Below are 13,605 nucleotides of genomic sequence, written 5' to 3'. Positions count from 1 at the left end.
CCCAATCAATGCTCTTTCAGCACCTCCTTCATGGCTGCTGCTCTGAGCCTTCTGTGGTTCCAGAGTGGCCTGGTGTCTCCAACAACTAGCAGTTTATCCTGTCAGGGCTCGCAGGAAAGGCTGCAGCTTTCTGGCTGGTGGAAAAGGTGACCTCTCCAGCCATTAAATACAGCCCATCAATCCCAACTGTAGTGTTCTGGTCACCACATTATATCGAGCATTGCTCACCAAAGGAGATATTCAAGTACTGGAGGCCTTGCAGATGAGAGAAACAAGACTGATCACTATGTCAGAGGTTTGAGGAACAGGTAAAGAATCTACAAATTTACAGCCACAAATGGAGGTGGTTGAGAGGTGATGTTATTGAAGTAGGTGAGATTATCAGCAGTACCTAAAAGCTACATTACATTGAAGCTAAATTTCAAAAATAGGACAAGGAGACACTTATTCAAATGGGTATAAGTGACATTTTGAAAGCAAGTGCCAAAGCCCATGCCTCACAAGGTCACTGCTTCACTGACGAGGTTAAAAGCATTACAAATTAATTTTAGAAAGTTATCACCTGAAAGTATCAAACTAAGTTTTACAGGCGTGTGGTTAAATTGAGCAGGTGTGAGGCTCTACATACATGAGACTACCTCCATAGGCTTTACTTAATAAGCTTCAGATAACTTAACACTTGAATTACAACAGTTTGCTTCTATGTGAAGCCACAATGCTCCACATTTATGCAAACTGTACAACATAACTGGCCTGTAGGGAAAATACATCATTATTTGGCACAATAAGAGAATGCAGTATTTGAACCCGGAGTTTTAATTAATTGAGAGAAATAATAGACAATTGATACGTCATTGATGTCCCCCGCTCACTCAGACCGTGCCCAGTATTATTTGGTACATTTTTCTCTACAGTTCCCTTCCCTCACTCTGTAAAGTCACAGTCTACCTTTTTTTCTGTATGCCTGCCTGATGTTTCTTGCTTGTCCTCCTTCCATATAACCTGTTTAGTGTAATATTATGGCTCCAGCCCTTTTGTCACCCTAATTCGCGCTATGTGCGTGTAGGTGAAATCATCAAGTTTCATTCCGGGAAAGATGGGGGATGGGAAGGATGGCCAGCAAGATAAATGAGCAGACGGGAGACCCAGAGATGAGACTATGTGCCTGAGGCACACCAGATATTATACTGAGAACAAGAGGCACATGCTGAGCAGATTTCCTCTCTGTGCCATGTGTAGTAAATTGTTGTGAGGCTTCACCAACAGCGGATACTTACACAGGGAATTTTCAAAATCATAAAAAGGATTTAGTAAATGGTCCAGTGAGAAAGATATGACTTGTCCCTGCCCATGCTGACTAGAACTCAATCATGAGGGCTCAAATGAATTTTTAAGGTTCGTATACAATGTTTAATTCATATTAAGATCAAGCAATATTATTTAAAAGATGATTGAGTACAATCCTAATAAGTTCCCATAATGGTGAAGCATAGCCACTGAGATTTAGCTTTAATGCTTCTCTAGATTAAATAAGGTTAATGTATACACCTTTAAGTTACTCCGAATTTTGGCTCAGTAGGCAAATACACCAGACAAGTTATGAAGTCTTAGTCAGAAAGTCCTACATTTGATCTCTGGTCTGTGTTGGTTTAAGCTCTCAAGCAAATGAAGGAGGTAAGAATCAAAGTTGTTTTTAGTGTACATATTCTGTGATACAGTGAAACACAGCAAAGTTAATTGCTATAGTGTGGGAGCTCGTTCTGATGTTGCAATATCTGAGCACAAAATAATTGAGAAATTGTGTGGAGGTGCCATTGCAAAAGGCACAGCATTTCCATAACCTAATCAATGGCCCCATCAACCACAAATAAGATATAGGCAAGGATGTTTACATTTGTATAAACCACACACATCAATGAAATAGTTAATTAAGAAAAAATTCTTACTGTCTGGGTTACACAGATGTGCTGATGACAATACTGCAGCGTGACTAAAGATCACATATAAATGTCGATCTGCATGTGATGGTGAGGTAGACCAAGACTGAAAGACAAAACAGAACAAAAATCTGAAAATTACATTTCAAAATAGATATATTGGATATATTTTCATTGGAGAATATTTTTAAAAGATCAAAACCCAAAACAGCCACCTGCAATCAGCTCACCAAATGCTTTGCCACTAGATGGCAATAACACACATTTGCTACATGAATTAAATGAGCAATATTAAATGACAAAAAAATCTAGTACATTTCATTAGCTATAAATTATAGGCAGAGTTTATTGCGGATCCATTATAAAGGCAGTATTTAAACTAATAAGTGGAATTAGTCCATCTTAAACTATAAGTAGATCACAAATAATATCGTGTTTTTAGTTTGTGCTGATAAAAGCAGATTAAAGACAGTAAAAAATAAATTATTTATTCTGTCACAGCTACCAGAATCAGTCAGTCTAATTGAAATGGCTAAAGTTTTTTTTGGAATGCAGCAGCACCTGGCCATATCACTTCCTTTTATTACTTACTTAAAACAACTATTTGATTGTCTACACTCGATATGTAGAATTGCAATAATTAGAAATGTAATCCTGAAAGCCACTAATCCGCACAGACCAATAAAAGAGTACTCCACAATTCTTCAACATTTATGCAATGATAATAAGCCCAACTAGTGTAGAAAACTACCAAAGCCTGGAGGAGCTCGGACATCAGCAAAACAGGATTTGTTTGCAAATATAAGGATGGTCCAAATGGGGAAAACTGCATTCAGTGAATGACTCACCTGTAAGGCCTAAGCTAGAGATCTCGGTGGCAAAATAATGCCCGTGTGAAGACAGAGTGGCAGTAAGAAAAACAATAACAAAGGTGCCACATATGAATATGAGAGAGGATTACTCAGTTATGTCATTATGTTTCGGGGCACATGGATCTTCTGACACATTCCTGCCCCTCCCCCATCTGAAACATAACCTCACCAAAGCTTGACTTAAGAATGACTGTACATTTCTTGAACATGAACATGAACCAGATAGAAGTTTTCTCATAAGTATAGATACATCCCTTGTCTTGGGGCATAAAGCCTATGCAAAATTTGTCTTTTGCTGAAGAAAAACCATGCTGAATACTGTACAAAATAATTTCTACTACAGCAAATCAAAATATTGAAAAATGTTACTTTTTTTTTTAAAGTGCAAGCACTGGTCATTATCTCTGATAATTGTGGCTAAACAGTGCATTTTAGATCACTGATGTAATCACGTACAGTTTTAAGAAAGAATTTGTAAATAAAATAGCAGTGGAAAAATGTTGAACAAACATGATAATAGCATTGGAGGAGCCTGATGTTGCAGAATATTTAGTCATTGTGTCAAGTACCAGGGGGCTCCAATTAAGGCTGACAGTTTGAGATCTCAGCTGGTAAGTCACACGTATTACTAACTCCAGCAAGGGTGCTGGATGACTGGGGCTGCAGGAGTAGAATGAAAACGTATCACCACAGTTCTCCTTCTACTTTAACTAAAAGTACCAACCGCTATTGGCTAGACTTCGCAGGTCTCACCAACAGTGATACCCAAAGCATTTTGTCCTTTATTTGAGGATTCAGTAATAATAAAAGTAAGCAAGTTAAAGCATGGAAACCTTGCAAATACATGTTTTTGTTGCTAAACAGTATGTCAAAATGTCAATCTCAATAATTATTTTCTTTTATCATTGCCTTGGTTTCAAAACAAAAATATAACTTTCAATTTTTTAACTCAAACTCATTAGAATTAGTCATTTTAATGGTATCAGTTAAAACTGTTGAGCGATCAGTTCCTGCTTACAGCATGTGAATAGATCACTATTTTCCAACAATTGAAAAACAGCCAACCTGTTCAATTCTAAGAAGAGGGTAGTGGGTGCCTGGAACTCACTACCGGAGGAGGTAGTGGAGGCAGGGACGATAGGGACATTTAAGGGGCATCTTGACAAATATATGAATAGGATGGGAATAGAAGGATACGGACCCAGGAAGTGTAGAAGATTGTAGTTTAGTCGGGCAGTATGGTCGGCACGGGCTTGGAGGGCCGAAGGGCCTGTTCCTGTGCTGTACACTTCTTTGTTCTTTGTTAAGACAAATGCTAGTGTTCATACCCTTGAGTAATTGGTTTTGTCCTTGCCAGTCTCAACAGTTTTCAGCTCAAAGATATGACAAATTCCTATTCAAATATTTATGAACTTTTCTATGGCGTGAATCGGCCCTGGAACACGATTTCAAGCTGGCTGGCCAGTGTGAAACGCGTGCTGAGAACAGCTCAGTGCTGCCGGGGAAGGTTGTAAAGGAGTGAGAATAGGGAGGGTGTGGGCTGGTACTTCTAATAATAATAATAATAATAAAATAATAATAATAATCGCTTATTGTCACAAGTGGGCTTCAATGAAGTTACTGTGAAAAGCCCCTAGTCACCACATTCCGGCGCCTGTTCGGGGAGGTCGGTACAGGAATTGAACCTGCCCTGCTGCCTTGTTCTGTATTATAAGCCAGCTATTTAGCCCACTGTGCTAAACCAGCCCCTCCCTGATGGGGACAGCCACTGTGGAGCTGTCTCAGGGAGCAGTTGACGTATACAAATTAAATCCCGATAATAAAATGTAGCCAACTTTGTCGATCTAGCATATTCAAGCTCAAATCTCAGCTCCCAATCACCTTTGTTAATTTTATTTCAGCCCTGAAATTTCATTCCACCCAGGCCATGGTGCTGCTGAAATGTAAAGGCCACCAAACCAATCAGCCCGTCCACCAACTGAATAAATAGTCGGGCAACGTAAAATACTTTTCAATCGGTCCCTTAATGGGCTTAACTGCCTGTTTAATTGTGGGCAGGCGTGCTTCTCGTGTGTGCCCACCGCTGACATTTGCACGAGTGCACAGTGACATCAGAATGTGCTCCTGATGTCTCCTCACGCCACTTCAGGTCAGGTGCGCACCTGCCTGTGCAACGTTAAATTCTAGCCTATGTGTCTCACTCCCATTCTGGTTGAGGGTACCTAAAAATGTCATCAGATAAAAGTATCAATCACAACAACTGGTATGGTGGAAAGAGAATAAATAACCAAGTTAAATTATACTTAAACTTCTTTAAGTTGAGCTAGTGATAAAGTGTAATTCCTATGTACAGTGCAAAATAACATGGTATCTTGAGTTCAGGAACCATGCAGCATTAATTATTCAGTACTCGAATCCAATCCTACAAAGTGGGTGATGTGTTTTTTACAGTTCATCATGGTAAACAATTTCAAGGGGAAGTTAATATCCCACAGGTTTCAGAAGGCGATCACATGGTGTTTCAATCAGAAAATGAGGGTAATAAACTAGCTTCTTCAGTTACTCAAATTCTAAATTTGTTCTCAGCCAGCACCCTTTCAGAGGTCTTTTAATAATAAATTAATTAATTAAGGTTCAAAAGTTTTAGCACATCTAAACAATGCATGCGCGGAAATGATGAGGCCTGCAGACCAAGTAGGCCCATTTCTTCGAGCAGAAGCACAAGAGATTAAATGGGCTAAATTTTATAGGGTTGAATGCAGGGGCAAAAATTGTGATACAGGATTAACCTGCACTTACTACTTTCCTCAAGGTAGCACGTCAAATTCATGTTGCCTGCTAATTAACACCATTGCAACATGCAGCCATCATTAATCGTGCTGTCAAATGGCTATATACCACAACAAGTTGCCCAAAGTTGTGGGAGGCGAGCACCGCTTAAAGATCACTTGCAATACTTAGTCAGTTAGCGCCTTGTAAAAGAAATGAGGTGACATTGTGGCTGAGCAGGTGGTGGAAGTCATTGTGAAACTAATTTTGACAAAAATGAGGGGCGCAATCGAACAGAAAAGTTTCTAAGTGTCATTTGTGGTGGGTTTTGCTGGGAATTTTCCACCGGCTCTGTCGATGAGTTCCCCACCACTATCTAACCACACTTAGTCACTTTTTGGGCCCTGGGGAGTTTCTCCCTGGTCAGCCCACACAGAATTATTTTCATCACCGGGTAGCTGAACCTGCTGGCCAGACTGGATCCTCCGAGACTGGGCCATCATTTTGAAAGTGGGCTGGTGGGTCCGCCACCCATTGGTAATATCACCCCCCACACATATGGGCACTGCCCCACACCCCATCAAGTGATGTCATCCCTCCTTTTCAGACATTCCCACACTCCCTTTTGATACCTGCTCCCCTTCTATGACCCCCCAACCTTCACTCCCCCAACTTTCAGAGACCCCTTCATACCCATCCTGCAATCCCCTCCACCTCACCTCATGGGCACAGACCCCCTCAGGCCATGACTCTTGTCAGTGGCACCCTGGCACCGCTATCCTGGGCGTGCTCTTGGTGGCTTTGCGGTGCCACCCGAGCACCTTGCAGTGCCAAGGTACCAGTCTGACAGTGCTAAGGTGCTCACATTCCCGGGAAAGGGCCGGCGGAACACCTTGCCCTATCCTTGACCACCTCATCATCTCCAATGGCACGGGAGACACCCCCAGGTGCCGTGACACCTAGTCCACAGTTGTGTGGACCAGTAGATGATGGGAGGCCATTCGGTAGGGGGTCCTTCCCGTTAATGGGATGGCGACTGGCCTTAACCGGTGATTATTAGTTTCTTGCTATTTCGCGATGGGATCCGGATCTTGCCAATGGGAGCAGGCTGGTTAGATCAGAAACTGAGACTTCCGCAGGCGACCTTGGAGTGAGCGGTCGCACATTTGGCAGCTCCTGCTCATGGGGATCTTTCTGTGGCCTTTACACAGGATTGTTGCAGGAATTATGAGGAGGAAAGGTGCAGAAGTAAGAACAGAAGAAATTGACCCCTAGTTTATGGCGCTGCGGCCCAGAAGTCATTGGAAAAGAATGAACCAGGTGTTTGTGGCAAGTGAAGAGTGGACAACGCGCATGGAGATGGCGGACGAACAGGGTCGGACCCCGTAAGCTCAGTGGTCGATGGACCAGTTGGTGAGCTTCTTAAATGAGAAGTTCATCAAACAGTGGAAGGAGAGTGTGGAGAACCAGGCCCGGGTGGTGGACTCGATCAAGGCGGTGGTTGACCACGTGGAGACGGGATTGGCAGCCCGGAGACAGGCGATCCAGAGGTTGGAGGAGCAGGCGGGGAACAGGAGGAATCATCCACCACGATGGCAGCAGAGATTGGGATGCTGCGTGACCAGCAGATGAGACTGCTGGAGAAAGTGGAGGACCTGGAAAATCGTTCTCGGAGGAAGAACATTTTGTTCTCGGAGGAAGAAGGATTGTGGATCTGCCGGAAGGAATCGAAGAAACGGATGCTGGTGCTTATGTGGGCAAAGAAGCTGCTTGGGGAAGGTGAGTTTGATCGACCGTTGGAGGCGGATTGGGCCCACGGCACTGATGCGCATGCCCCAGGGGGGTGAGCCGCCGAGGGCGATGGTGGTACAATTACATTGGTTCCCGGACAAGTAATGTATTATGAGGTGGGCCAGGCAGACGAGGCGATGCACTTGGGAAGATGCCGAGATCTGGGTGTACCAGGACCTGCGAGCAGAGCTTGTGAAGAGGAGGGCGAGCTTTAATAAGGTGAAGTCGGCCCTATACAAGAAGGGCATAAAGTTTGGTCTACTGTACCCGGCTCGCCTATGGGTGACCTATGGAGGCCAGGAGTTGTACTTTGGCTCAGCGGAGGAGGCAGCAGCGGACTTTATGAAGGAGAATACACTGCAGGAGAAGGAGGACCTTGAACTGACTGAGGAGATCTGACCTATGTTCTGTAAATACTTTGGGTTTGCGTTGTTCGGATTTATTTTGGGGGTTTTGCTTGTTTCTTAAGATTTCTTTTGTCCTGTTTGGGGTTAGGCTGATATGTAGTTCTTTGTTAAGGGAGAAGGGGTGGGTCTTTGGATTCAGACCTTGGGAGAGATGGCTTGTTTGTTTTTACTTCTTGCCTTTGTTTTGATTGTTTCGAATGTTTGCACTAAGAGCAGGGGGAGTGGAACCAGTGGGGGTTAAGATGCTGGGCTAGCTGGGTGGGATAGCTCACGGAAGCAAAGTAGCAGGTATGCTGAAGACCGATGTGGTGGTAGGGGGATGGGAGTGGGAGTGGACTGCTCACGGGGAGGGAACTTTCAAGGTGGAGGCAGAGGAGGGTTGATGACGGTAGTTGCCTGAGGAGATGCGGGGCATGGGCTGCAAATTAGGGGCAGCACGGTAGCATTGTGGATAGCACAATTGCTTCACAGCTCCAGGGTCCCAGGTTCGATTCCGGCTTGGGTCACTGTCTGTGCAGAGTCTGCACATCCTCCCCGTGTGTGCGTGGGTTTCCTCTGGGTGCTCCGGTTTCCTCCAACAGTCCAAAGATGTGCAGGTTAGGTGGATTGGCCATGATAAATTGCCCTTAGTGTTGGGTGGGGTTGTTGGGTTGTGGGGATAGGGTGGAGGTGTTGACCTTGGGTAGGGTGCTCTTTCCAAGAGCCGGTGCAGACTCGATGGGCCGGGTGGCCTCCTTCTGCACTGTAGATTCTATGAAATTGGCCTAGGAGAGGTTATGGTTGATCAGCAGGGGAGGAGGGGGCAGGGTGCCCCCCGATCACGCTGGTCACGTGGAACGTTCGGGGACTGAATGGGCCAGTCAAAAGGGCCCGTGAGTTTGCGCACTTGAGGCAACTGAAGGCGGACATGGCTGTGTTGCAGGAGACACATCTGAAGGTGGGGGACCAGGTTAGGTTAAGGAAGGGATGGGTCGGGCAGGTGTTCCATTCGGGATTAGACTTTAAAACGGGGTGGGGGGGGCAATCCTGGTCAATAAGTGGGTGGCATTTGAGGTGGGGAATACAGAGGCGGACCCGGGGGGAGGGGGGGGGGTTAGATATATTATGGTTAGTGGGAAATTGGAGGGAATGGCCGTGGTACTGGTAAATATATATGCCCCAAACTAGCATGACGTTGAGTTTGTTAGACTGGTGCTGGGGAAGATCCCAGACTCACATCGATTGATGATGGGGAGATTTCAAACCGGTCCTGGTCAATCAGAGAAAAAACTGACTGATGTGGAAAGGGGAGGCATGGAAGTGACAAATAAAGGCATGGAATCTAATATATGGGTAGCTAGGAGTTAGAGCGGGGGGAAGTTGGGTATGTTATTGTGGGGTTTTTGGGTGCGCTGGACCGCTCTGCTGTTTAGAATGTTAAAATGTTAAAATCAAAATGCCTCAATAAAATATTTTCCAAAAAAAAAGATCAGAAACCAATCGGCACCTGGCATGGTTCCCAATTTCAGACGTCATCATGGTCAATTACCATATCCCACCAACTGCGTCTCTAATATCTGACACTGTTCAATGCAGCACACCCCTATCACTGACTTACCAACAAACTCCATCAATCTGGACTCATACATCACATTTATAACTTCAACTCATCCTCATGGACTGAGCACTGTTACAAGCCTCAAAACAAAATCCCATAGCTTGCACATACTACCAGCTATTCAACCATGACAGCCACATGGCCCAAATGCATTGCACCACACTCACTGAAACACTTCTCCCTCTCTTGCAGGACAGGATAACACATATCTACAGGCAGTAGGTGTTAAACGGTGGCATAGGCATGGCTAAATGTCTTTATACCCGATTGAGGATGTGGCACTGACCATTATTGCAGCAGCCACTGTTGAAGTGGTGAGCAGCGGGACTGATACAATAGAACATGACGATATGGCGAAACCAACTCAACTTTTCACATCCTACCCATCCCTTAGACAAGAAACTCTTCTCATTTATTTACCAGCTGCACTTGGTATAAGCATGGACCTCTTACCTATCCTCCTCGATACAACCCTATCCTTTGTGCCTTTCTCCTTTAAGATATACTGCAAGAACTGCCACCTGCCCACAGTGGCACAGCAGGTGGAAAAGCAACAAGATGCTTTTGTTGAAGAAATTCACACCCACCAGCCTACACCGCATGTACTTTAAAAAAAAAATTTAGAGTACCCAATTCATTTTTTCCAATTCATTTTTTCCAATTATGGGGCAATTTAGCGTAGCGAATCCACCTACTCTGCACATCTTTGCGTTGTGGGGGCGAAACCCACGCAAACACGGGGAGAATGTGCAAACTTCACACGGACAGTGACCCAGAGCCGGGATCAAACCTGGGACCTCGGCGCCGTGAGGCTGCAGGGCTAACCCACTATGCCAATGTGCTGCCCTCACCGCGTGTACTTTAAAGGATAGAATGGAGTCAAAGAACCAGCGGGTGGTGAAACGCTGGACATGAGTGGTTTGCAGCCATAGTGCGCGAACGGCTGTAACAGCACATTCCACGTGCCACTCCCCCTGCTGCTCCCTCATGACAGTGAATTAAAAGTACTCAGCTCACTTTGAAAAAAGAGCACCGATGATTTCCCTAGCACAACAGTGGATAGCAATTTGTGGTGTGTTGCAAATATTTCAACAACAGCCACTTTCGCACAGCCACTGACACTGTGATCCTCATTATGCTCTGGGGTGCAGTTGTGGATGCAGCAAGTGGCAGATTTTAGCGAGGACATCATTTGTGAGTCTGACACATTTCCCCACTGAGATTCAGATAGGACAATTGCTCCTTGAGCACCATGGTTGCATAGGTTTCCCCACAGTGCCCTTCCACTGCTCCTCCTCCTCTTCCAGCAGCTTGTTCTGATCTGTGTCACCTCTGAGCATTCTCCCAGTCATCCTGCATTTAAAGGGGAATGCTTACTAATGTCAGGCTGAAACCAGTTTGCACGAAAGCTTTGAAATCAGGACCATGTTCTTCAATACCTGGCACATCTACGAGGGCAGATTTTAGCTATTTTGTACATCACAGCAACAGTCAGTAGAAATCCATCAGCAACAAACCTGAAGGCAGTTGAAGATCATTTTAAATAGCACTGGTAGGGTCATTCTTGTTGCTGAATGCATGCTCAGCTCTGTAATTATGAAAGGGTGATAGCTGGAGCATTGAGCTCCAATGTTTCGGTGCTGGCATCAAAACAGGATTGGCATCATTTTTTTCTTATGCATTCATAGAATGTGGGCATCACTGGCACTTATTGCCTGTCTCTAGGAGAAGGTGGAAATTAGTCTCCATTTCAAACAATGCATGAAGGTCAGGGGTTCCAGGATTTTGACTCCGCGACGGTGAAGTATTTCCAAGTGAGGGTGGTGTGTGACTTAGAGGGGAATATGAAAATGATAGTGTACTAATGGATCTGCTGCCCTTGTCCTTTTACGTGACAGAGGTTGTGGGTGTGAAGTATGCTTTTGATGAAGAAGCCTAAGCACGTTGTTGCAGTTCATGTTGTATATGGTACAAAAGGCAAACATGGTGTCCTGGCAGTGGAGGGAGTGAATGCTTATGCTGGTGGATGGGTCGGATGGATCCCAATCAAGTGGACTGCTTTGTCTTAGATCGCGTTGTGTTTCTTGGATGTTGTTGGAGCTGGGCTCATGCAGGCAAGTGGAAAGTATTCCATTACACTCCTAACATGCACCCTCCAGATAGTGAACAGGCTTTTCGGAGTCAGGAGATGAGTCACTTACCATCTGTAGTCACAATATTTATGTGGCTGGTCCAGGTAGATTTCTGGTCAACAGTGACCTCCATGATGCTGATGGTTGAGGATTCAGTGACAGTAATACCACTGAATGCCAAGGAAGGTAATTAAACGTTCTCTTGTTGGAAATGGTTATTACCAGCACTTCTGTGGCATGAACGTTACATGTCACTTAAAAACTCAAGCCTGAATCTTGTCCAGATCTTGCATGCATAGACTGGTTTGTTATTTGGGTAGTTGCGAAAGGAATTAAACAATGTGCAATCATAAGCCAACATCCCGCTTCTGAACTCACAGTGGCGGGAAGGTCAGTATCTGAAGATGGTTGGCCAAGGAAACTGACTGGAGGAACTCCAGCAGCGATACCTTGGGGCTGAGATGATTGGCTTCCAACAGTCAGAATACTTACATTGGTGGCAAGTATGACACTAATGAATGGAGAGTTTTACCCCTGATTCCTATTGACTTCAATTTTATACAGGTTTTTGGTGCCACACTCAGTCAAATGTTGTCTTAATGTCAAGAGCAGTCACTTTCAGCTTACCTCTGGAATTCAGCTCCTTGTCCATGTTCGGACCAAAGTAGCAATGAGGTCTGGAACCAAGTTTCCTGGTGTAATCCAAACTAACCATTAGATTAGCAGGTTATTGGTGAGATAGTGCCGCTTGATAGTACTGCTCATCAGTTTGCTGATGATTGAGAGCAGACTGATGAGAAGGTAATTGGCCACGGTGGATTTATTTTACTTTATGAGAACAGGTAGCTTCTGGGCAATTTTTCATATGATCAGGTGGACAGCAGTGTTGTAGCTGCACTGGAAAAAAGAACAGTTAGTTTCAGAGCACAAGCCTTCAACACTATCGTCAGGATGTTGTCACTGACAGTAAACTTTATTGCATCCAGTGCCTTTAGCCATTTCTGGATATAACGTGGTGCGAACCAAGTTGACTGAAGACTGACAGCTGCAATAGTGATGCTCTCATCACGGGAGGTGGAGGAGATGGGCCATCCACTCTGTACTTCTGGCTGAAGGTGGGTGAAAAACTTTTAGACCCTGCTATCAATGAAGATTGGGGATGTTATCAAACATCCTACCATCAGCTGTTCATTGTTCACCACCATTCACAAGTAGATGTGGCAGGGTTGCCGAGCTTTGAAGGAGGGTGTGATTTAGCAACCACGTTATGCCCAGCATGAATCCTGCGAGACCCCCAAACCAGGCTCCGCTCCGAGCCGATCGCGAGACACCTGATTCGCACCACCCGGCGGGATCTGGATAACACCCTCTATAGGGTGCAGTTGTGGAGTTGTGGATGCAGCAGGTGGCAGATTTTAGCGAGGACATCATCCGTTCCCAGGATCTATCTAGCTCACAATGCCTCGCGAGATCATTGCAATGTGAATTCTGTCCATTGTGGGCAGGACCACATTTGGCAAATCTGCATATCAGAGCGAGACAGCTAGACTCGCTCTCATATGCAGCTTCTCAAGGCACCCGAGGCACTGGGATTCAGCCCCTTCGCCTCTAAGACCCTTCGCCTTGGAGACCTCGGGCGAGTGCCATTCAGTGCTGGTCTCCACAAACAGGGACCAGACTGAATGGCACTCATGGGGGTCTCTCAAGGGGTCTGGGGCCCTCAGGTGCATACTCTTTGGGCAGGGTGGGACCCTGGAACTGCTGGTGCCACCCAGGCACCATGGCAGTGCTAGTCTGGCAGGGGCACTGCCAAGGTACCAGGTTGACACGATCAATCTGGCAATTTTTTGCATGCTGGCAATCAGCCGGAGGTGCTCTGCGCGCGTGATGGGTGCGAGGGGGCCCCGGGACCCACTCATAGGGAGTTGGGTCTGGGTTGGGGGCTCCAGAGATCTGGGCATCATTTCAAAATGGCAGTCCGATCTCTTGCTACGCTGAGGAGTTCCAGCCAGCGGAGCTCTTCAGAGCAGAAAACGGGCCTGAGCATCCTTTTTAAAAAATATATTTTATTCAGATTATTTGGCCAAACAAAACAATACA

General features: G+C 45.3%; 1 protein-coding gene across 4 annotated transcripts in view; it reads right to left on the bottom strand.

The window, feature by feature from the left end:
- LOC140429472 (tumor necrosis factor alpha-induced protein 8-like) overlaps nucleotides 1–13,605 on the bottom strand; it is a 211,111-nt gene that overhangs the window by 103,550 nt on the left and 93,956 nt on the right. For 3 of the 4 annotated variants that reach the window (XM_072516512.1, XM_072516517.1, XM_072516515.1), the window contains exon 2: nucleotides 1,947–2,043. In XM_072516512.1, coding sequence (XP_072372613.1) covers nucleotides 1,947–2,043 — 97 coding nt within the window. Of the gene's footprint in view, nucleotides 1–1,946; nucleotides 2,044–2,785; nucleotides 2,809–13,605 lie in introns of those variants that run through there. The other variant, XM_072516516.1, reaches the window with a different exon arrangement.

The sequence above is a fragment of the Scyliorhinus torazame genome, chromosome 9 (genome assembly GCF_047496885.1).
Source record: "Scyliorhinus torazame isolate Kashiwa2021f chromosome 9, sScyTor2.1, whole genome shotgun sequence".
Taxonomy (NCBI): domain Eukaryota; kingdom Metazoa; phylum Chordata; class Chondrichthyes; order Carcharhiniformes; family Scyliorhinidae; genus Scyliorhinus; species Scyliorhinus torazame.
The sequence above is the reverse complement of the archived record's forward strand: the minus strand, read 5'-3'. Positions and strand labels throughout refer to the sequence as shown.